The 25,736-nt window shown below is 33.7% G+C and overlaps 1 protein-coding gene across 1 annotated transcript in view; it reads right to left on the reverse strand.

Annotated features, from left to right (window-relative positions):
* LOC147073960 (uncharacterized) overlaps positions 1 to 25,736 on the reverse strand; it is a 78,048-nt gene that overhangs the window by 46,348 nt on the left and 5,964 nt on the right. The window contains exons 2-4 of the mRNA XM_085944710.1: positions 25,395 to 25,585; positions 1,869 to 1,966; positions 352 to 486 (exon numbers count right to left, since the gene is read on the reverse strand). Of these exons, the coding sequence (XP_085800836.1) occupies positions 352 to 486; positions 1,869 to 1,966; positions 25,395 to 25,585 (424 nt within the window). The remainder of the gene's footprint in view (positions 1 to 351; positions 487 to 1,868; positions 1,967 to 25,394; positions 25,586 to 25,736) is intronic.

Genomic DNA, 25,736 nt, shown 5'->3' on the forward strand with positions numbered 1-25,736 from the left:
TCTCTATGAGTCATCCTAATATCAATTCCAGCCTCTTTAGGATTCTTAAGTAGATTTCTCAAATGGATGCTACTTTTATTTGTGTCACTACGTTATTAATTCTTTTTATTTAGACTGATGTCGTCTTATGAATTGGCGTAGATTTTTGAAATCCAAATATGATATAAGTCCATAAAACAACATATAAATACTTTAAAGAAGCACCGAAACTCCATAATATAACCACAAACACTATTTATTATCTTCAACTTCTTAAATTAAGAAAATGTATGTCATGGTTTCAAAACGTTTAAGGTTACAGAATTCCAAAAAAAATAATATACTGTATAAAGCATGTTTATAATTATATACCTGAGACCTTCAAGTTGCCGCCGGAAATCGACTTCTGTGAGCGCTGTTGTCGAACGGGGAAGAAGGAGAGGTGGCCAAGATGCTAGTTGTTCTAGTGCGCTGTCTGTCACCGCAAATCTTTGAGTCAGGTTTGATCTGGATTTGCAATAAACGCTTTTTTGTTAACATATTATTATTGGTCTCCTTTAAATGAAGCTACACCTTCATTTAAATATATTTAAAGATATTTGACTCATCAAAATGTACTTGTATCTTCTCCAGTAGTCTCTACACAACAAGCACTTCCAACAAGTAGCGCTCATTTGCTCCATTGATCACAAATTAATATTAAAATGTTCATGTGAAATTTAAAAATCAGCTAAAAATGGGTGTATTAATTGTATAGTATACTGGTTGCAAAAACCTCTTATGCAGAGATAAACCCTAAATGTATAAAATTAAAGTAAAGTAAATGACGGACATTAAGTCCACTAATTTTCATACAAACTGAGTTTCATAGAAAAATGGTACTTATGGTTAACTGAAACTGGGGGACCACATTATGAGTCATCTGAGAAGAGGATGGATGAATAATAATATATTGAATAACAATAACATTTGAATGCAAAGGTATTATACAATCATTATAATATTCTGAGGAACTTGATTTCTATAAAATTGGAGTAAAAATTCTCAATTTTTGTCTTCACCATGTCACTAAAAATAATTTCGAACATGCCAGTTTTTTTTTATTATATTTTTTGGATAGGTACCTTTTCCACTTTTCTTTATTTTGACTTTTACACCGTTTTTATACACATCTACTTGAATGTCATTTATTCAGGATTAAGTTACTATTTAATCGATGTAATGCGGCGAAACGAGTTTTAGGTAAACACTAAATCGGTTTATTAATAAATAATATGTAAATCAATCATATTATGCACGAAAAAAAACTACTTCAATACTAAAAAAATAAGGTACAAAATGGGGCTTGTTAGTAATCTTAACAATCATATTGAATGATTACAAACTGGTTGTCCTTCGATTGGTGTCATTTGAAAGAAATCGATTAACACACTTATTAGGTTTGATTCGATGACTCATAGATGGATCGGCAGCTTAAAGAGTAAGATCACTCACTCAAAGACAATTAAAGGTGTAATTTTGAATACTACTTTCTTTTTTTTAGGATTAAAAAAAACATACTCTTCTAAATTACGTATTTAGAAGTTGAACTATTGAAAATATATAGATAGATTTATCCTTAAAGGGCCCTGGAATAATAAATACGTCATATATATAATATATATATATATATATATATATATCAGGGGTCTAAAATTTAATTTAACCGCCCAACATTTAATTTTGTTTTTTTAGAATCTTAGAGTAATCGCTGGGCAAGCAGAATACATATGATTTTTTTTACCGGTTTTCACAAGGGGTATGATTTTAAGGCTTTCGTAAATAAGGTTTTTACATTCGCATTCTTAAAATTGTTTATATTTAGTTCAAAATAAAAAAAGTACATTTACCTAAGTGTACTCCCATTAGTGAATATAAAAAAGGCAACTTCAGATCTTTCAAGCTGGAGGCGTGTCACCAATTTACCCAACTCCGTGGCTCTGGTCACCTGAAATAAAATTATTGCATCATCAATATATTTTTATTAATCCTAATTATTTAAGAAAGAGTATACAACTATTAGGGGTACCTATATACTGATATAATATGAAAAACAAAATGTCATATTTTACTGATAATTTTCATTAAAAATATTTAAAAAAAATCAATAATAAATTTATAATAGTAATACTAAATACGAGTATGTATGTTTGTTGAACATCATTATTTATTATGTTTATTAATATTATTGTATGGTTATTTTTATCACATTAGCTATAATGCCCACAGCGAATTTTAATTGATCGGCTTTAGCAATAAGAATTTAGACTCTAGATCAGGGGTTCACAAACTTTTTTGTCAAAGGGACAATTTTTAAATCAAAAATATTTGGCAGGCCGCCCTTTCTTTTGTAAATATTTTTTGTTTAGGCAAATAGGCAAAAAAAATATATTTCACTGTGTATACTTATATTTTAACTAAATATACATTACTATTAGGAACTCTTATTAATATAGTTAAAAATAATATATTTTTTTATCACCATGTGATTTATGCAATTGTTTGAAACTAAATCCTGTAATCAAGGCTCAAATTTTTTGGACCATTCTTCTTGCCAGAAGATATTTATTTTTAAATGTAATTTTTAATATTCGATATGAAAAATAAAAAAATAATACAGACTTAACATAACTCTCGCGGGACACATTAAAAAATCACGCACACTGTGAACCCCTGCTCTAGATAGAAGGAGTCTTACATGTATTTCGTAGGTATTAGGAATCTTTATAGCATTTCGATTTTTGAATTGAACGATTGTACGTGTGTGTATTTAATTCGTAAGTTCATTATTTTTTTTCCTCCATTGGCATACAAAAAAACTCTGATACTTTATTTAGATAGCCTGTGTAAACGTATCTCGGTGTTTTAAGTGATTATTCATTTTAAAATTAATGATCAATGTTTTTCGACTTACATAAATTTATGAGGGAGTATTTTTTCTCAGATATTAAAAAAATCGAGAAATATTGTTTTACTTATCGCAAGACAGAGATATATTGCCGAAATATTCGCTTAAGTCAGGGGAACTAAAATTTTATACAGAAAAGAAAAATATACATTATAATATTACGTTAGGTACATTTCAAATGCTTATAATATAATATAATATTCTTTTCTTCATCTTTGACCATAATAATTTCCATTCCTCAGTCAGAGCAAAGTATAGAGACCACACAGCACCTCCATGAATCGCAGATTCCGAGGTCATGCCGTAGTTCTACCGTACTTATATACACTCTGTAGGATTATAGATGGTACTTTTGTCACTTTTTGTGTATGTTCATAACAGAAACCCGAAATTCTTATAAAAATACAAAGATGAAGGGCATATAAAATATTAAACGTCATTATAATATATGTACCGTCAGTAAGGTTGGGCGAGTCACAAATTATCGGGTTACAAAGTTTAATGTAAAACCGTAGATTTCCCAGCGGCCGAAAATAGACGCCCAGTCGGATTCGGGAAATGCGATTTATGGACACTGTTTTTTTACGAAGAGGCTTTTTTTAACGCGTTGTATATAAATCAATGCCTAGCAAATGAGCTGGCACGTCACGGCGAGCCGTCCGTTATAGCGTGCCGAGCGGAAGTGATCGCTTCTGACACATGACACCGCGAACCTCGTGTACTCGACGATTATTTTTGCTTACTAGTTAACTCATGTGAATTGGTTAATAATTATTATTATAATACAGGAAAGTTTTGAAATATTGCGTTGAAATGATTAGATAGGTTATTTGCCTACCTACTTTTAACTACTGATAAGGCTTGAAACAGAGCCGTGGTCGTTAGCGTACCTTCGTTAGGATGTTGGAGTAATACGAACTCCATTAAATCATCAGATGATAGTATCCAATTGCAAAGCTAGGGCTGTATGTACGTATAAAGGAATATTGGGTAAATACAGATTGAAGGGCCCTGAAAAATAAATTTATTAAATAGGGATTTATAAAATGTTAAATATTTTTATTAGTCTTCTCTCATTCTGGCTGCACGTCTTACCATGAATATTATGGCTCTTGACATTACATCTAAATGTCATAAAATATTCTAAATTAAACACTTAGAGTGTTGTTTGCACAATAGTGGCATATCCACAATTGGTAAAAATGAGATTTTGATGCAATTATTTTACTATAGGTATACCAATATTTTGCTATGACCAACTATGAAACGTCCACAAGATACTAGCATTCGCTTATATTTAGAAAACAAAAATGATACGTTGAAATATGTACATAAGTTAGTCCCAATTAGTATTATAAGGTAGGTTGTTAAGATTCGATATAAATATACTAAACTTTGTCAGTAAAACAATTTATTTACAAATGGTGCTGGTTTGTAATTTTCAATTAAACCCTCTCGAAACTAAACCATATTAGTTTAGCTGGTATGCTATAGGCAACCCAACAAAAATAGTGCACACTTTTTTAGTCATATTTATTTGTTTTCGTTGAGTTTAGAATGCCAAACCGTAATCGATACAAAATACTCTTATATCTATAGAATATCTGAAATGAGGTATGCTTTAATGGCATAATTTTAGATATTATGTTATAGATAAACGAATATTTTTATACTATTATCTATTATGGCTTAGATTAGGCGGGGTTTAATTGAATTTTAAAAACTAACAAACACTATCTATGCATTGTAGTCTTAGTTCAATGAAAACAAATACGTTTGACTGAAAAAAGTATAGTGTGCACCATTTATGTAGGATCTTAACAGCCTACCTCCACCGCTCGTCACTAATTAATACCACCACTAATTAAAAATAAAATTAAAAAAATATAATTCCAAATCTTAATAATGTTCTCATGTAAAATATACGATTTTGGATATGTTGTGCAGACAATAACCAAATTTTCTTTCGGTGTCGTATTGTTTCTTAATATAGGTACCTACCTTATTAGAAATATTTCAAACTTTAGTTTAAAAGCAAATATATTTTATTCAAATTTTAATTTCGACTTATTTTATCGGTACCTAATTAATATTTTATTTTAAGTCTGCCGAGATAAAGTGGACTTTAAATAAATAAATTAATCAATAAAAATAAATAATTTTTTCAACAAAAATATTAATATGTATCGCAAAATTTGGTGCCCGGCTCGCTCTACCTACGGAATTGTCCTGCGTCTGCACTATAATAATGTATACTGAATACTATTGTATTATAATATACTTATACATTAAAGCGTATATTATAACTAATTGTCTTTTAAAACTACCCTAAAAAGCTTTATTTTTGATCTCAGGCAGCTAACGTTATTAGGGTACAGCTTTTATCGTAAAAGTTTCCTGAAGTCCTTAGAAACAATAAACCTCATTTTAACAATATATTCCGCGGCTACTTATAAAGAGCTTTTACCTGTATAAAACCTTTTTAATGGTGTTTTTTACCTGAGTTTTATCAAACAAAATCTAATAAAATTGTGCAATTTTTAGGCGTTTTGCCAGTTACAAAAATCTATACGGCAAGAAGTCTTGATGCTTACTATTTAGATGTGCAATTAAGTAAACTTACAGTGAACTTATGGCGTTGTTTGTTGACACATATGACGTAAACTTTCGACTTTCATGAAAGTGTTTATTGTTTATATTGTATGAATAGTTAAGTAGTTTCAAACACTTCTCATAAAGCGATTCTTTAGCGCTAACCTCAATAAATACATTAATAAAAGTACAATTAAATTAAGAACTAATGTTTGTAATTCGTCATGAGACAATCCAAGCCATTCAAGAATCCAACAGTTTTACGTACACTCTAAGTGTCGTTAGTATGGAGTATTCTTGAGCAGCGGCGGCTCCTCTAATACCATGCAAGTGCAACGCACTGCCTGCATTTTTGAAGACATCGCTCAACTTTTCATTGTTATTCATACGTATATCACTCACTTCACGAAATAGAACATGTAGCAGTATTATTAACATTTCTCCGTTCATGAGCGCAAAGCGATTGCGTCCAAATAGATTGCACAGATATATAGATAGATATATATAGATTGCAATTTGCACAGGATTACAATGAGGTCATTGTATTATACTGCTTAAACGGTGGCCGAATGTTCTTGTAATGACGTTTTGTGTAGAATTTTTACACACTTTTAGATCGGCGCACGAAACGAAGGACTCTAGAAACAAAAACGCCAGTTTCTGTTTTATAACAATGTTGGGGAGTTAATTTTTAATATTTTTACAGTTAACATATTTATTGAATCGCCAACATTTTACGAAAATACAAACCTGCTGCGTTTATTTCTGAACCACTCAAATTCAATCAAAATAATAAAAAAAACACATAAGCGGTTATTTATTTGGCTAACGCGCTAAAGCATTGTTCGCTCAGAGCGTAAGCCATAAACTGTGACATTTATATTTCTTTATCGATATTAAATCATTCTTGCTGTTCAAATCTTTTTTGAGAAATAGTATAAATGAACAAAGAGACTGAGAAGTCGGTAAGAGAACACGGTAGCCTTCGGTGATTGAGGTAATCATGAAAAGACGCTTTACGACCTTACGTGGCTAGGACACGTGCTCCGGATGCCGCCAAAAAGTGTGACACGTCGTACCCTTATGGCACAGCCTCAAGGGTTCCGTCGCCATGGCCGGCCCTCATTCACCCTGCAGCGGTGCCACAAAAGTGACCTACGTGATGCAGGTCTGACATGGCGGGAGGTGCAAGAGTTGGCGATAGACCAAGGGAAGTGGCGCAAACTTGTGCTTGCCCTATGCTCCAATGCTGGGTAGTGACAGGGTGAAATAAGAAGATCTTCTCTTTATTGAAGGTAAACCATTGCGCACTACCAGAAAATGCTATTCTGAAGACCACCGGCCACCACTGTTCTTGAGTATGCGGCCATTATCTGGAGTCCTTATGAGGTTTCATATAAGCTTGTTTTAGAGCGTGTTTAGAAAAAAAATTCTTCGACATCTGTATTTTCCTTTTGAAAGCTTCTCAAACGAGTATTTTCCGACTAACTTACTTCAAGGTATGCTCGCCTTTCATTCTCTTGAAGCTCGTAGGTCACTTCTGCTCTTAAAGCATTTTCCCCTGGTCTCACGTGGTATAGGTTCCGATCCCGACATTCTGGTAAATTTGAATTTTTATGCACCCGCCAATTACACGCGTGGTCGTAGCCATGACATATTTTAGGTGAAAGATGTTTCCTCATGTCAGGCTCACCAGGCACCAGCAGCGAGTGCTGTGCGGCTGCTCAATGCACTCCCAAGAAATTTAGTCATTTTTAGCGATGCATTATGCATTCTGTTTTTAAAATTCTATTTTATTGTTTGTTTCTTTTCTATATTTTTTTTTCTTTTCCTCTACCTTGTTTTTTCTCTAGTTGATTTACTTGTACTTCTTATTCTAAATGTCATGCTGTGAACGAGTTGAATTAATAATTTGTTATGTACTCAACGTGTCATTTTTTAAATAAACAAATAACAGCCCCTCCATAAAATAAGCCAAACCGAATCATTTATTACCCTCAAAACTTACGCTGTTTCCGTTTACAACCATGTACTAAATAGTCGAGTGTTCATGGAGGTGCTTGCGAAACTGTATACAGATATCGCTTCGTGTTCTAAATAATGGTGTTTATACATGCACGTATATTTGAAACAAGTATTTCTTAGGGTTCAAATAGACTATATGACGATCGGGCACATATATGCTAAGAGCGTTTTACTGTCTATGATCAAATCTATGCCATTCCGACATATTATACATACATATTGTATGACAGCTATGACATCGTATTTACACTCTGTGACACCCTGTGACACAGGACGCCAACATAAGAAACGGATTTTTCGATATATATATTATGACCGATCGTCATAGAGTGTATTTGAAGCATTATTCATAAACAGAAAAATATTTTCCTCTATGGCCACTTTTTGATGTCTATGGACGCTTAACTGTCAAATAAACGATAAATTTTCGCATTTTCCCGCTAGATATCCCTAGTAGTCTCTATAATTATGTTGAACTCGCTATTACATACTTTATTATTTCTTTTATTTTTAGATTTAATACTACATTATGTTACGTTATTGAATAAATATATAATCATTGCAATATTTATTTATAGGAAATCTCTTAACGTGGAGGGTAAACAAATAAAAGTAAATGATCATAGTGCTAGTATAGGTATCTACCATATAATTATTATGCATACATCGATTCCAGCACAATCATGTGAATTGAGTTGTTAAAAATATAAAATTATATTTATTAGATTTTCATGAATCTGCGTCTGATGTGTATTTACTAACGAAACTCTTGAATTTGAAAGCGTCGCCGCTTTTACGAAATTTGCGGCATTGTAGATTAGCTTCATCTACGAAAGCAAAGTTTAGTATAAATAAAGCAGTCATGATTGAATAAAATGAAGCACCAATTATAGGATCAATTGTAAAATAGATAATACCATTAGACAATAATCAAAATAATTCACAGAATCATAATGAAATACGGAAGAAAACAAGTACCTATGACAATTATCAACAAACACGGGCTGTCAGATGCAATCTGTCAAAAATCGACTCTGGCAAATTTTGCAATCGGTTCGCTAAACTTATGGTAGAGGGGCATTCTGTGTACGGATTCGGCGAGATGCTTATATACAAAATCTGGATGAACGCAATTATACGTTTTGCACGCCATCTGGCGTAAAATCGCATTCGAAAATATTGGATGAACAGGGTTATAAGTAATTAGTGAACATAATAAAATCCCGGGTATAAAATGTAACCGTGAAACTAATCGCTCTGTATTGGTATGAAACCTGTAGCCTAACGAAGAAACAAGAGAAAACTATCCAAGTATTTGGAAACAAAATTTTTCTAATATTACATAGGTACTTGAACCGATTAAAGAAAGCTAAAGGTGGTACATCCATACGAATGCTGAGCTATCCGATTAAATTTCCAATATAGTAAATGTCTTGAGGGCGCAAATACTCAGATCGGTCACGTTATTAAATACGATGGATCGATTGCCCTCCTTAAAGTTTGTTAATGGTGAATATCTTAGATATGGTAATTTTAAATGATTTTGTCTCCTTTTAATAATATAATACTAATATTTGACCTGGATTTATCATAAACTTCCAATAAGTGACTGAGTATACTTGGTGAAGTTTGAATTTAAATTCCAAAATTGATTTGGGTTTTATACTATTCCATTTGAATTGTTTTTAGCAAGAGGGTTTCGCCTTATCTTAGGCATTTTGTATATTCATCATAATCATCAGCCTGGGTCGATCCATTGCTGGATGACGGCCTCCCCTAGCTCACTCCACTCTTCTTGGTCTCTAGTTATTTGCTGCCACGTACACCCACCGAAATGTATGAGTTCGTCTATACAGTGAGTTTTAGGGGGTGCCACTCTATGACGGCATTTGTTGGAGCGACATGCCCAGCACATTGGCATTTCATCTGTTTAGCGACGTCTGTCACATCGCGTACTCTTGTCTGCTCCCTTATCTATTGGTTTATTTTATTATATATACGCGTTATGCCCAACATGGATCTTTCCATACCACGTTGCGCTACTTGTAGTTTTTGATTTTTTTTACATTTCACATGCATACTTGAGCACATAGAGCACATAGAAAACTTTACGCTTAAGTCACAATGGGAGGTCACTTTTGAAGATACTATTCAGACGCCTAAATACACTGGCCAAAATATTGTGTAAGTTATATCAATATTAGTCCAAAGTAAGTTATAAGAGAATAAATAGACAAAGAGATTAATTCGATAATATCTTATATGGTTCATTATAATAATATAATGGTTAAAAAAATCAAACCTGGTAGCAATAGTGAGATAGCATGAAAACATCTAAAATATATGTATACCAATCAATTGCTGAAAGCTATACCTATATAATGAATCACTGAGATTTTTTTAAAATTATATCAGCCTGTTTAAAAGAAAAAATGCCACTGTTACATTTATTAAAATAATTGTCCTGTAACCTAAAACCAACAGTGAGATAACCCACTGTTAATAATGGCATACAAAAACCCCAGCACTATAAACAGCAGAACAAAACAAAATAAACATAAATTAAACTATTTTATTTGTATGACTTACACATTTAAGTATAATTATCTCAAAACAAGTATTTTTGACTTATCTCACTGTTGCTTTCATGCCTGTCTCATGTTTTCTATATTTAATGCGGACGTACTATCGCCTTTTAATTATAAGTATCTGGTTGGGTCAATTATGGTCGCTTTTCCCACTTGCCTCAAATTCCTAGATATTGTTACTATAAGTCAGCAGTTACGGGTCATGAGTCGCCCGTGATTATAGTTACATTCATTTACTTAAAAGACAGTCGACACACCAAGGTTTGGTAAAGTTAAGACTTTATCGAGCTCAATCTGATACGATAATTTATCCTAAACTTGTCTTGTTATCATCATTTATCCCAAAATCCAAGTGAAACCGTAAGAGTGACGTTTACGAGTGCGTGAGTACGTGAACACCGAACCAGCTCCAGCGCGCGCCAGCCCTCTCAACATAAAAGGTCAGAGTCTGGCATCCTGTATAAATCAGTTGCAAAGATAAATATTTTTTATTTGCAAATTGACATATTTATATGATCACTTGGTTATTTTGTATTCTATAAAAATAATTTAATTTGCCAACGACGGATGTCGTATATGTAGGAATGTAGTACTTATACAGATTACAAAACAATTTGGTTTATATTAATAAGGTTTAAAAATATACAACACGACGCCATCTGTCTTAACGTAAATAAATGTCAATTATCTCTCAAGGAATTGTGAATTTTTTTCGTATGAACTTCACGTCACGTAACCCCGCCCAGTCTATCGAATTGTATGAAAATGGTAGGCTCCCATCGCAGAGCCTAAAACCATCGCGCATAATATTGTTGTCATGACAAAAATAATTAATAGATACCTACATAGATAATTAAAAAAAAATCTATGGCTTATTCATAAATATAGATTGTTTTAAAAAATAAAAAGAATTTATTTAATGATTTTTTATGTGTATAATTAATGTTTTGAAAGAAACGTTATTTACACTCTTCGCTCAATTTTATAATATCGTCAGCGAGGAAATTTCATTGTATTAGTGTGCCGTTACCATTAATGAGAAGGTACCTATTCTTCATCATCTTCTTATTCCCAGTAACTGACAAGTGTGTTCTTTGTCTCTGATCTCCACAGCCTACCTCTTTCCAAAAGTCACCCTTTACCACTGGTTTAAACCCCCTCTCCTATATCCGTAATCCACCAGCATCTTCAAATTACAGTCCACTGCAAGAAAACGCAACCAGTATTTTTCATTCAAATTAGATTGAGAATAATACCTAACACAAAGTACCTACCTTAGTTATTTAATATGTTATATGTATAATATCATGAGCACATTTAATGCATGATATTGTACAAGAATATTTCACATACCTCAACAGTAGAATGGTTCTATGAGATGAATTTTCAGTAAGCAGTCTCTCACATAATAATGTGTAATTTTCAATAGAAATAACTAAGTGCGTCTTACTATGAGTTGGTACCGGTATGTATAATCGTGCTTAGGCTCCGGTTCTTGCCATAGCAATTGAATATGCGAGGATATCGCAAAATTGAACATAGCTACCTAAGACACTGACAGGGTGATCACCAATGCATTTCTTTACGTATTATACCAATTATTATTATAAACTTCACGAACATAACTTCAATATTATGTATGAGTGTGTTAGAATCACTGACATCTCGTGAGGTCAGGCAGGTCATGCGTTGCATAGGGGCGTGAATGAAGGAACAAAAATACAAATAATACATATCACAACTTTTGAGAACAGTGGCGAATATTTATGAAGCATATCCTGACAGCATATTATAATATGTTATTGTATTGTACCCGCTGTAATATATTATGTTTTAATGGCGGTTTATTATACAGATAACATTTTCAGATACCTCCATGTACCTAAAACCACCACTATTTGAGAGTAGGTTTCGTGAGAATGCTCTAATTCTATTGATGGTGTACGTCAATAGATTTTAGGTGTAGGCAACCGAAAATAAATAATAATAATAAAATATGTATGTAAATAGCTAGGTACCACAACTTTTCAACGTATTAAGACTGTAAACCAACAAGCCCCTCCTGTGCAGAGGAACGCCCCCAAATTTATAATTTCATTTTACGGTTCCGTGGTGTACAGATTTATCAATTTACGTAATTTTATGCTTTTTATAATAAAAATATATCTCAAACGATCAGGAGTGATGTAAGAATTATTATTACTAAACTTTTTGTTTATTGCGATGAAAAAAGGAGTCTCATCTAAAAAGAGAGCCAATACATTATTTAAACACGCGTTGCCGCCATTACGGGTACGTCACTGAGAAGTTTTCTATATGCGACTACAGCGACTTTCTGTTATCGACGAGATCTTGTTGTCAGATAGTTAGCATGACAGAGTACAGCATTCTAAGTATAAGAATTCTTACAACATAACTATTGTTGTATTCTAATACCTATCGTAATACATTATAAATATTGTATTATGATGGGCAAAAATTTAACAATGGTACCTCAAAATCTGTCACTACATACCTCCACGTACCTAAAGCCACTACTGTTTGAGAATAGGTTTCGTGAAAATGATCTAATTATCAGTGTTTATGTGAATTTAAAGATTTTTTGTGTAGGTAAACATTTGTCTGTTTAAGGCATAAAACCCACCAAAGCGGTGCTCGGTGCGCTCTCTACGAGGGCACAAGAAGCACAAAATAATTATTATTATCAGCGTCTCTCATAACAAAGCAATAAAAATATTATTAAATTTCTCGGGGCTTGTAATTAATATTCACGATGACATCATTCTACCAGCGAAATATCGGACACGCAATAACTAAACAATGAGTTCACTGTTATTAAATAATGCCTTCTCGCCCGTCTATCGACGACGCTTCCAGAAGCGTGATTTTGCTTGCCGTGTTCAATGAATGGACTACGCTGTATTTTCTTTAATTCGTGCCGCTGAGAAGCCACACAATGGTGACTCATGGGGCGGGCGGGCACAATGCGTCGTCAAATACAGTGTGCGCTGGCGTATTTGATTACGTTGTATTTTCGATGATATGCGCGCCACTTGTGAAATTTTGCGCGAGTGCCCCACTCGCTGCGTTAAGTGGGTTTTACGCCTAAGGTCTAAGCCAGGGTGGCGAATCTATAGGCACGCGTGCTACTGGTGGTAAGCAAGATGATTTTGCATCGCACGTGTTTGTAATACGCGTCAATAATACATGACAGATCGCATTATATTAAAAATAGCAGGCAAATACTCTTCAAGAATAAGCATTACGTTTAATGTAAATATATAATTGCATAGGTCGGTCCTTAGACTTTATACGTCATAATATAATATTATCACACTAACTTCACGAATTATGTAACATTTTGGTTGTCTCTAACGAGTAATGGCGCTCAACATTCTATACTTTGATTCAGATTTCTTGCAATTGTCAGTTAAATGAGTATTACATGATATTACCAGGCACGTGAGTTGGTGGCCGAATGAATAAGAAGTCCACGATCCTGTTATCCTTTATATGCTTTACCACTCCTTATCTCTACTTCATTTCACTTTATATCCCCCTATAAATTATAGCATCCATCTTATAGTATATCTACCTATCTGATACACTTTTATACATAGAAAACTTTATAGCCAACCTGTGAATAAGACGCAATAATATTTATTTGAAATACACGGCCCCGCTGTGTTGACAAATGGTTTGTGCGCTTTCACAAGGAAAATGAAAACAAGCTCGTATATCAAATGTTAAATGCAATTCACCCCAGAGTCCGATTTATAGCCGTCTACCTCTATACGCGTTATAGTTTTGCAAAACTACTTAAATATCATAATAATGCATATTAAGCAGGGTATAAGCCAACGCATTATCATGAGAGCATTTAATATATCCAAACAAGGCTATGTTCATTTTATAAATAAGCAGTGACGGCTCTTGGATATTATATCTGGAGGTACTGCGGTTTATTTGGATTATATTTCTATTAACATAAAAATTATTAAAATTAAACATTATATGTATTTTTATTTCATTATAAAATTGATTCTTCTGTGTTTTTTCCTTGAAAAAAGGTCTATCAGCTTTTCGTTGCTCGCGACAGCTGTCACGCGCGTGCCCAGAGCCGCTGCACCCGCACGGACGCAACACGAAATATTGCCGGAGTGGCAGTACCAAACCAAGCTTCTAGCTTCGAGCCCCGCTCCCCGCGCCCCTCCTTCACCCACTCGAGCATATTCCATCAAAAACGGTACTTCACAAAACCATGCGATGAGTCACTTTCTGATATTAGTACCGCAGTATATGATAATTATTGGATGTATCGGTGCACGGGCGAGCTTAAAACACGCTTAAATAATATTGATATTTTCATATAATATACATAAATTTATGTATACATATATTATTAAATTACATTTTTATCAATTTGCTTGGGGGTGCTGCAGTTCCGCAGTGCATATGGACGAGCCGCCACTATAAATAAGTATTGTGTCGCAGTTTGCGCCACCGTACTCGATAATACCGAAAGGTGTTCATCCAGGGGAAAGACGTACAAATACCAATTTTGCAGGTAAATGAGATTCAGTCCGCTTCTCGTCATCTTTTGTAACTTACATCGGCAAAACGTTTTGTTTAAATAAAAAAAAAATGCAACCACCATTGATTATGTTGAACTGGAAGGTCTCAAATTCCAATTTAGTTTATGATGTGTTCTTGGTTACTGTTAAAATAATATTAATCTAAATAATTTAGATTATGTTACAATTACGTGTTATGATTCAATTCGTATCAATGATTCATTTGATAATATTGCGAGTACATTATGTTTGAGAAGCTTCTTTTGAAATACCAAGAAACGAGAAATAAGTCTGCTAAATTGGTTATAATAATAATAATAAACATATTCGTCATGTAATTTTTAATTTTGTTGACGGCCGAGAAGTTACCTCGTCGGGTTATAATGTCAAGGGTCCCGGGTCAGGAAAATTCAGATATTATTATTCAAATGTTTGAGTCAGAGTATGGACCTTATAGGTTGAGCAAGTAGCTAACACTCAATACGAAAAAATATATTATGTAATACAACCTCCACTCTGTGGAGGCCCATATGACCTTCTTAGAACATGTTTTTTGAATTATAACTAAACATACATCCCATAAATATTATTATTAGATACTATATGGCTGTGTCAATTATGAAGAACCTAATACAACATAAATATCTTACCCACCCAAAATCATTATCCTTATCAGGCCGACTAAACAGTCAGCCATTCTGAAACCGTATGCTTGTGAACACCTATAACCTATAAAATATCAAGACGTTATTTACGTGCACAGGGTGACTCAATAAACAGTAACGCACGAGAATGGTAGTGCGAGTGAGTGACAACCAGATCATGGAGTCAGCCTCAATATAATTAAAGGTGAGTGCCTGACATCCTTGAAAAAACCCTCCCCAGCATCGGAATCATTCCGTCATATTACAGTCCACTGAAAAACGCAGCCAGTATATTGTATGAATTTCAACCTAGTATAAATTTAATTTTAAATCAACTAGAACTTACGGTTTTAATTAACTAATATTATGAACAATATAAACCTTGAAAAGCTATTAGAAAAATAACTATTATAAAAATCTATATCAAAAATTTTTAATACACACCACGGGTCTGCTGAGCGAATAGTCGAATACCCTAATGCTTAATATTATGTATCCAAGGGTAAATTTACGTCAATAAATATTTACCATATTTTTAATATTAAAATTGATTTGTGGATGGTGTCATGATTAGTTAATTTTTCTGTAATAACGTCCTTGTAGGTTCTTGGTTAGCTTCTCTGATATATTGTATAATATTACAATTTTAATGAAGAATAACACCAAAGCTTTCCATCATTAAAAGAAAAAGATTAAAATGTTCGCATCTATTTTCGGAAAAATCTTTGTAAACCAAAAGAATATTAAGTAATGGCGCATACATTTTATTATATACTCGTTATAGCAATTTAATAACCATTGCTGATTATATGTGTATTATATTAATTTGAACCTACGGTATTCGAAGTCGTAAAGCGACTGAATGTTGAACTGTCGGTCCTGAGTTCGATTTCGCGGCTGCGTTAAAATAATCTTGGTACCTACTTCTAATTACATGTATTCTTTTGGTTTGAGCATAATACTTAGGCTTGAAGAACAGGCAAGCCAAGTTGAAACTCTCTTAATACAACCATAGCATGTGGTGGAGCCTGGTACATTATCACGTCTTAATCACTTTAACAGTGACGAGTATCTGCATGGGCAACTTCCTATCTCTTCGTTACTCTTAGGCGTAAAACCCACTTAACGCAGCGAGTGGGGCACTCGCGCAAAATTTCACAAGTGGCGCGTAAATCATCGAAAATACAACGTAATCAAATACGCCAGCGCACACTGTATTTGACGACGCATTGTGCCCGCCCGCCCCATTAGTCACCGTTGTGTGGCTTCTCAGTGGCACGAATTAACGAAAATACAACGTAGTCCATTCATTGAATACGGCAAGCAAAATCACGCTTCTGGAAGCGTCGTCGATAAACGTGCGAGAAGGCAATATTTAATAACAGTGAACTTATTGTTTAGTTTTTGCGTGTCCGATATTTCGCTGGTAGAATGATATCATCGTTAATATTAATTACAAGCCCAAGAAATTTAATAATATTTTTATTGCTTTGTTATGAGAGACGCTGATAATAATAATTATTTTGTGCTTCTTGTGCCCCTTATTACATAGGTGAAGGGTAATGCGCGGGTGGGAGGGGGCCTACTTCGTAGAGAGCGCACCGAGCGCCGTTTTGGTGGGCTTTATGCCTTAAACTCATACCACTGTTCTTGAAGCTAAGTATAAGGTTGCGCTGGATGCCATGACTCTGCTACCGTAAATCAGTACCGTCAGAATGTAATAATCGAATAAGCGGAATTTTATTTCAAGCGAGTAGGTATAGCTGTTAGTTGTAGACATTATGCATCGTATTGAATTTTGTACCAGCCATTCCCATTCGTACAGCGAGCACTTTACCCATATCCTGCGATGTACATCCCCAGGTATAAAATTATATTAAACAAATTGTTATCATAAGTAATTTGGTCGGATTGGAACAAGTTATATGGTACAAAAAGTTGGTTTCCTTTGCATTGATTTACAAACTGATGATGTTATGCAGCTTGCCTCGTTAATGGATATGTTTGAGTTATCAAATAGGATGGCATCATCGTCTTACTCTATATCGCAGAGCCACGTCGTGGAAAAGGATGACGAAGAGAAATGGATCACAGCCTCAACCCTGACTAACCTTACTTGTGAATCTGAACCAATGAGTTAGCCAAATAGTTAATAAATGACTCTTAATAAACCGCTCTATGTAAATGACCATGATTTTCCTATTTTATTAATAATATTATACCTTTAGGGTTTAAGCTATTTGAACATTAGATTTTCAACAGAATTCGGAATTGCATAGTACCTATATGATTTGGTTATGATATTATTTTAGGTGGGTATATACTAGCTAACGCTGAACTTTGAAAATACGTATTCACATAAAAAGCATAAAAAAAGAGATTTTTTTCATAAATGTTACCCCTAAGCCGAAGGTTAAACATTTTTATATTTATGTATAATAAAAAAACAAAATGAGATTCACAAAACCATGGGTTGGTGAAAAAGATACCTCTGTAAACAGAATTTAACGACTATAAATAACAAGTACGGAGATCTCTAGAGTAAAGATTCTAAGATTCCTTTTTTCGCCTTTTGCTCGAAAACTCTATTTAAATTTAAATGGTTTTTTTTTTAATAATAGCATTAAATTTATCGTTTGAATTTAGATTGTATGGGATAAAGTAACCAACGAGTGATGAAAACAGCAACACAAGTAAGTATAGTTACATATTAATTATGACACTATTCCACGTAATAGTCTCATTAGAGCACTTGTAAAATTTAGCAATGTTTGTCAAATAATGTCTATGTTTTTGCTAGTTTAGGTTTGAAAATTTTGTGTAAAATCGACGCGTTACTCACCGAATTACTAGATCAAAGCAGCATTCTGTGACAGTTGTCGGTAAATTACGGCAACCTCAATGGAATTTGGTTTGGACTGAAGAGCTACGTTTTTGGTAATCGAAAGGTCGCACTGTGCTAACTTTGGTGTGTGGGAATCGAATCTGAGAATTAGGGAAATTAATTTTCATTTACAGTATTATTGGTTGAGTACAATAGCACATAGTACACGTACATGGATTTACTGGCACCAATAGTGTGTAAATTAAACTGTTTGTACGTAAAATGACTGATTGCCTCGCCGATATCATTCTTCAAGCGTAGAGATGCATTATTGTTGTTGTGAGGTACTATTTGATAGGTTCGGACAGGTCGTGAAAATTGATAAAAATACTATGCGTGGTGTAGTTCGTTCTTTTCCCGGCAGATTTGCCACTATCGTTCTACTGTGCAGGTGCAGATATCGCACAAGTTTTAGAAGGCCGTGTTGACAAACTAAAAAATAAAAAAGTGTTATAATCTGATGCATTAAAATAATGTGCGGGTTTATTCTCAAATTTAACACGACGACGTTTACTCTTTTCTGGGCAACACAGACTCGGGAAATATTCGACTACAATAATCTTACTATAAAAAAAGCATATCTCAGATTCATACCAATAACCAATGACATTATTAATGCATAACGCACTCAATACAGTAGCTAGCAAGTAAATTCGCGCATAGCGATATTCGCACATGTATAGGTAGACGTCACGCAATTTCCATTATGCGATATCACGCATCGGGAATTTATAGCAATATCACCTTTATTGTAATGGCGTTAGAACAGATTATGCCATTTGGCAGACCCGACAAAAAGTGAGTGTCATTTTTTTTCCAGATGTTTTGTCCGTATTAATGTCATTGCCAATAACACAAAGTAAAAAATTGGACTAGTTGAAATTGTGCAAACAAAATTTTATTCCTGTCAAACTTCACTCACGGTATGAAGATTTGCCATGTAGCAATGCAAAGGATTATTTAGCAGATTTAGATGTTGAAGATGAGATGAAAGCCAAATAAGTTATAATCACTAATTATTGTCTTTCTCATAATTATGTTGATTGCAAGAAATCACTAACTGTGTTTTTGTATTATTTTAAATAGTAAAATTCTTCTCATTTTACAAATTCTTCATGATTCATGTACAAGCAAGTATGGTAATAAACAATACACATAATTTGTAAACACCTCATCAGATTCCCATAGCTTAATTGGAAAAGCATACTGGCGCGAATCCAACAGATACAGGTTCAAATCCCGTCTACAAAATGATTTTTTCTAGTGTGAATATGCATGAGATGTTTTCAAATTATGTATATTCAGTATATAGAATGTTACATTCTGAAATCTTGTGTCTTATGCGTTGAATAAAAAAAATAGTAAACTAAAGAAGACAAAACAAAAAGCTTATTTATTTATATACTTTTGAAATATGCAAATTTGTATCAACAGAATAGTCTTTCATCGATATCTCAAAACCAGCGTTATGTCAGTTAATGACTTCTTGCAGAAAACCGAAGAATATATTATATTTATATTGTAGTTATTTATTGGTTATATTACGAGGGTGGGTCAATAAGTCCTTAGAAAAGCCGACAGGTGGCGCGACTAGTACTGTAAGCGGTTTGTTTTCATGCAGCGGCACTACCGATTCAGTATGCTGCGAAGTTTCAATCAGATTGGTCGGGTTGTTGTGTGTTTCTCGTACATTTAAAAAAAAAATTTGCTTGTGGAAAATGGAAAAATGGAAAATGGAGAAAATTGAGTTTAGAGCTGTTATTAAACATTTTAATATAAAAGGGTTAACAGCAAAGGAAATAAAAAATGAGTTGGATTTAGTTCACGGCATATCTGCTCCTTCACTTGCAACTATTTATAACTGGTTAAATGAATTTAAACGTGGTCGTACATCAACAAAGGATGAACCACGCTCAGGACGTCCTGTAGAGGTGACTACACCAGAAATGATCAATAAAATCCACGATATGGTGTTAAGTGACCGAAGATTAAAATTGAGTGAGATAATTGAGGTTACAGGGATCTCAAAAGGTAGCGTCATTTCTATTTTACATGACAAATTGGGCATGAAAAAAATGTCTGCAAGATGGGTGCCGCGTTTGCTCACAGTCGACAATAAACGCAATAGGGTGGTGGCCTCTAAAGCCCTGTTGTCGCTCATGCAACGCAATCCGGATGAATTTTTTCATCGCTTTGTGACTGTAGATGAAACATGGATACACCACTATACTCCCGAGACGAAAGAACAGTCAAAGCAGTGGATTGCGAAGGCAAACCATGTCCAAAGAAGGCGAAAACCGTAAAATCAGCTGGTAAGGTTATGGCTACTGTATTTTGGGATGCACGTGAAATTATTTTCGTTGACTATTTGGAAAAAGGAAAAACAATAACAGGGGATTATTATGCATCTTTACTGGACCAGCTAAAAAACAAAATTGAAGAAAAACGGCCTCATTTAAACAGGAAAAAAATCCTCTTTCATCAGGACAATGCCCGTGCTCACACATGTTTACGATCAATGGCTAAAATTGAAGAATTGAAGTTCGAATTGGTCGACCACCCACCGTATTCGCCAGATTTAGCCCCCAGTGACTTTTTCCTTTTCCCAAACTTAAAAAAATGGCTAAGTGGACAACGTTTTTTTTCAAATGAAGAAGTCATCGATCGGACAAATGCTTATTTTGAGGACCTTCCGAAAACTTATTTTTCTGACGGTTTAAAAAAAATTGAGAAACGTCTAACCAAGTGTATTGAGCTCCAAGGAGATTATGTTGAGAAATAAAAAAAAAATACAAAAATAAAAACTGTTTTAATGCTTTTTTCTAAGGAATTATTGACCCACCCTCGTATCTAAGATGAGAAATGACATAATATACTTATTTCCTACAAAGTCTACAGATTATTTAGGCTAATTTCGCAAGGATATCGCAAATTCTTCATTATCTACATTCACACGACACTCGCCTCTAACATTAAATTTGATAACTGAACGAAAAGTCTAAAAAAATATTTGGATTTTATTCATAAAAAATATTCTAAAGACTAAAACGGTGCTTGTCGAAATATAGATAACTTTTATTGAAGCATTTGTATATTTTCACAATATTATCTTTTCTCCAGCTGAGCTATTCCCCTTTTTTTGTTGAATTTATACTGAAATATCATTCACAATAAAGCATTTCTAACCAATTCGGAGGTTTATATTCAGTCAGTTATCCTTAATATTACTTAAATTAACATTTGTTTGTTTTGGATGAGTTATGTAGGTTATGATAATTCTGCGTAAATAAATTGTGCGCAACCAAAAAAATAAAAAAAGGTTAATAATTGTCAGTTTAGCAAGATATACTTATTATAATAATGGACCTCATAAGAGTTTATTAACAGAACTTTCACAGGGTGTTTCACTATCCCAAAATAATTCAGTTTTAGTTCTGGAAAACGATCGTATTTAAAAAAAATGTATTTTTCCTGCTACAACACTGCATAGTAGTAGTACATTAGTATCGAATTATTTTTTTTATTTATCGATTATTAATACATTGACAACTTTACTGTTGACAAGTGAATATACTAACATTTTGAGGGGTTTTTCACAGGGAAACAGTATTTTTGACAGTGTTTATTGAGGTTAATATATTTTTAAAAAATCCTTCATTTTCTGATACTTTCGTGTGTGTGTTTATCATTTTTGTGGTACACAGTTTAATAACATACGGATATAATTATACTGTATCATCTCAATGATACCCCCCAATTTGTCCAAGGAAATCGTGTATATTAACAAGTAATTTCATTTCAGCTCAAACCTAAGAGACACATATCGCTAAGGAATTTAAAATTGGGGTCCAAGATGGAAAAAATTCTTAAATAGGTACTTAATTTAAAACTGAAAAAAAACATTTTTTCTATAACTTCAAGTATTCTTAAAATACCGCATTATTAAATTTATGGAATGACCTATTGAAGGTATGTCCAATTTTAAGTAGGCTGTTCAGGTATCAAAACTCGCAGTGATATTATCATTATTACTATACCATTATTATTCTTCAACTTGAACAAACGTATTATATTTTACTAAAGCTACTTGCACATTACAAATGAAGCAACACTTGTCTTTCCACATCAGTCATCACAAAGAAATACTCAGTTTCCCATTCGTCATGAAATTTTTTTGATTTTATTTTGAGCACTCATTGCACTAATTATTGTAATACTATGTTTATACTGTGCAAAGAGTCTAATGTGCGACCGTAAGGTAAAACTACACCTCAGTTTAAAATGCAAGGGTTGACAACTTCTCAGTTTTACACAGTGCATTTATACAGAAATGAATGGGAACGTTCAAACGGAGACACTAGTGTCACACACCACGGACACAATGGACACAGCGTCCCGTCGGCGGCTCACTCCTTGAGATGCCGAGAAACTTTTTACTACCGCAGTTTTTATGTCTCTATTATTTGTATTTCTAATTTCATTAGCTACTGATTCATATAAATAATACAAGAAAGGAAATGGGACTCCTGCAAAAACATAGATATGTACTTTAACACATTAACACTATTCAATGGCTGCAATAGCCATTACAGTGTCGAGTGGCTGGATACTTGGGTATCTAGACACCGGTGTCACGTGTGAAACGGGCCATTATCACTATTGAGAATTCTGAGCTAGGCCGTTTCGAACCAATTGATACAGCGAGGTCACGCGGGCTCTTTTATGGTTAATTGAAAAATGACTTTCATGTAAGTTTGGTAAGGTAATAAAAATAGGAATGATTAATGCTTCCCCTTTAAAATCATAATGCAATCGTATTATATTACACGCTTTTTACTATTTTATGACAAAACTCCAATGGAAATATGATGCGATCGATGTGTTAGACATGGATGACCTAATTATATGACGGGTGGAGATAGAAAAACTCCAATCAGTAACCCTATCCATTTGAGAAAATTTCAAGATACGTTTTGTATATTATGATACCGTTGCATCTCGAAAATTATTGCTCATACTTTTTAAACTGTGCCATGGTCTGAAGCGAGCCCCTACCTATCGATAAGGTTAATGGCAGTGTGATGCTCTAAAGCAGCGTTTCGCAAATGATATTCTGCGGAAGCCAATGGTTTCGCTAGGTAAAATTAGGGCTAATCAGTGTGTTTTTAGTGTTTTTTGTATTTTTAAATAAATCCTGAGTTGTCGGCACTCGACATCATAATAATATTATGACGCACTGACCGCGATCTCTTTTTGAGGTAGCCAAACAACATGCGACCCCTCGCCATTTTGGATAATAGCCATTTTTATTAGAGTCAGTCAATGTTCTAAATCAATAGTCTAAATTAATTATAAAATACAATTTTCATATGAATTAGCATTTCAGTATATAATATCACATTAAATTGCATTGCACAACTACATATTCGCATATTATATCATAGTTTCGAAGTAAAATTAAGTAAAATTAGAGCAAATTTGTGATGTGTGTTTATCTTAATTAGCTGGTCGAGCCAACACGCTGACCACCCCTTGAACCCGGGCAACACTCTAGCGTCCTACCAGCCCCCCCGCCTTGTGGGGATCATGATCACAGCATTCTTAAATTCATCATTTTTTATCAACGAGCTAAAGCATTGTTTGCACAACTATATACAGCAAAATATATGACAGTTTCAATATGAGTTTTAAAGGCTCGCCAAGAGGCAAGCGCAGATAATCAAATATCCATTTTTTATCAGTCACTGTATTTGTAAATACGCTATTTTTACCACCCTCGCTCAAACCGCACACACATTTCTAATAATTATTATACCACCAGCCGTCAAGTGTATTCTGTGAATATGTAAAAACGAATCCCTACTGACTATGTACCCTTCATTTCAACACGCAAAATTGTTCCTAAATTATGGCTGTCAAATTAGGTTGCTCGAGGTATTATTTAACATGAATATTTTATGCATATTCAGTGAATCGGAAACACCATTTAGTATACCCAAGGCAATTTGGTTAACAAAATTATTCTCTAGTCTGTTAAATAAATATTTCACTTAAATGATGTTTAACTTTTTTGTCTCTCAAGAGTTTCAGTGTTTATTTATTATATGGTTCGTGATGATTTTATATAATTGGTATTCACGAGTGGCGTTTGGTAACTTTTTTTATAATGATACTCTTGGTTACACTTAGACTTTAAGGCTTAGTTGATCTATATACCACACATTCCCAATATTTTTCGAGTCGTGACCCTATTTTATAGAAGCCAAGTGATCCGCGACCCCGATAAATTGTAAAAAGCTTTTTTAATAGGGTAAATAAAATGCATCAAAATAGATTTTTCATTATGATATAATCTTTACTTAAGACATTTAATGCGATGGTTGAAATTGTAACTCTTTAACCACATTTAAATTCGTGGTTGAGTTTTGGAACCTTGTAAAAATAGTATTCCCATCAGTAAAATTATCAGCAGATAATCCTTAAAATAAAATATGTTGTAATTATGGATGATAAAAATACCTTTCCACTACTTTATTTTTCTTTTGACCATGTTAGATCCTTATAGGATCATATTATGGACGTCCATAGAGTGGAGATTTGTATTATAGTCGAGCAATTAGTATAGATTCTACACTAATTACTAGACTTAAAAAATAATACCTAGTATTGTGAAGGTATACCCTGTAAGTCTACTTTTCTTTGGAATAAATATCGTTCTCCGCTAGATATTGTATGATTCCTGGATCAGTCCTGCCCACATCATTATGTACGTCTAAAAATCTGATTGTACAGTAGAACTGTTTGAGGACCAAAGAAAAATTTTTTTTTTTTTGATTTATCGAAAAAAAGTGAATAAAATTCTTTCAATCAAAAAAGTGAAAAATATTTGAATTTTAAACAGCTCTAATGTAAATTCAATTTTTCAGACATATTAATTTATCCGTAGCAGTGTTTTTCTTGTAATTATCTCATTGACTTCCAACGTTCTTCTTGAATTTTAAAGCAATCCCCTAAAGGTAAAAATTTATCCCACATCACCACAGATATAAACCTTCCATTAGATAAAGTTGTTATAATTCTATCCAATAGAAAACAAAAATAACAGTTACCCAAATTATCCACCTTGGCCCTGAAATATAATTGTAATCTGAGACATATCACCTGCTCTTCGATCTCCGCGACTTCCTGGCGATATATCAAGTTTCCCTTGAGCGCGATGGTCGTTTGCACGATGAGTGCCAGGATCGGAATGAAGGGCAGGACCAGAAGCCTCCACAGTTGGGCTCGCCCACTGCCTCTGGCCTTGCCATCCTTTCCCACGAATTCGTCTTCATCCGAATCTTCCTCCACCTCTGAAACGAGAAAACCCGCACAATTAAACATTTTACTAGACGATCAAAATAAGTAATACAGTTATTACAATGTAAACGTTTCCAACTGCTTCTTTTTTGTATAAATAAAATACGTGTTAATGTTTGTCATGGTATCATATTCAAAATCAAT

Source organism: Rhyacophila brunnea, unplaced genomic scaffold, assembly GCF_057557595.1.
Source record: "Rhyacophila brunnea isolate RB1 unplaced genomic scaffold, BYU_Rbru_1.0 scaffold_17, whole genome shotgun sequence".
NCBI lineage: Eukaryota > Metazoa > Arthropoda > Insecta > Trichoptera > Rhyacophilidae > Rhyacophila > Rhyacophila brunnea.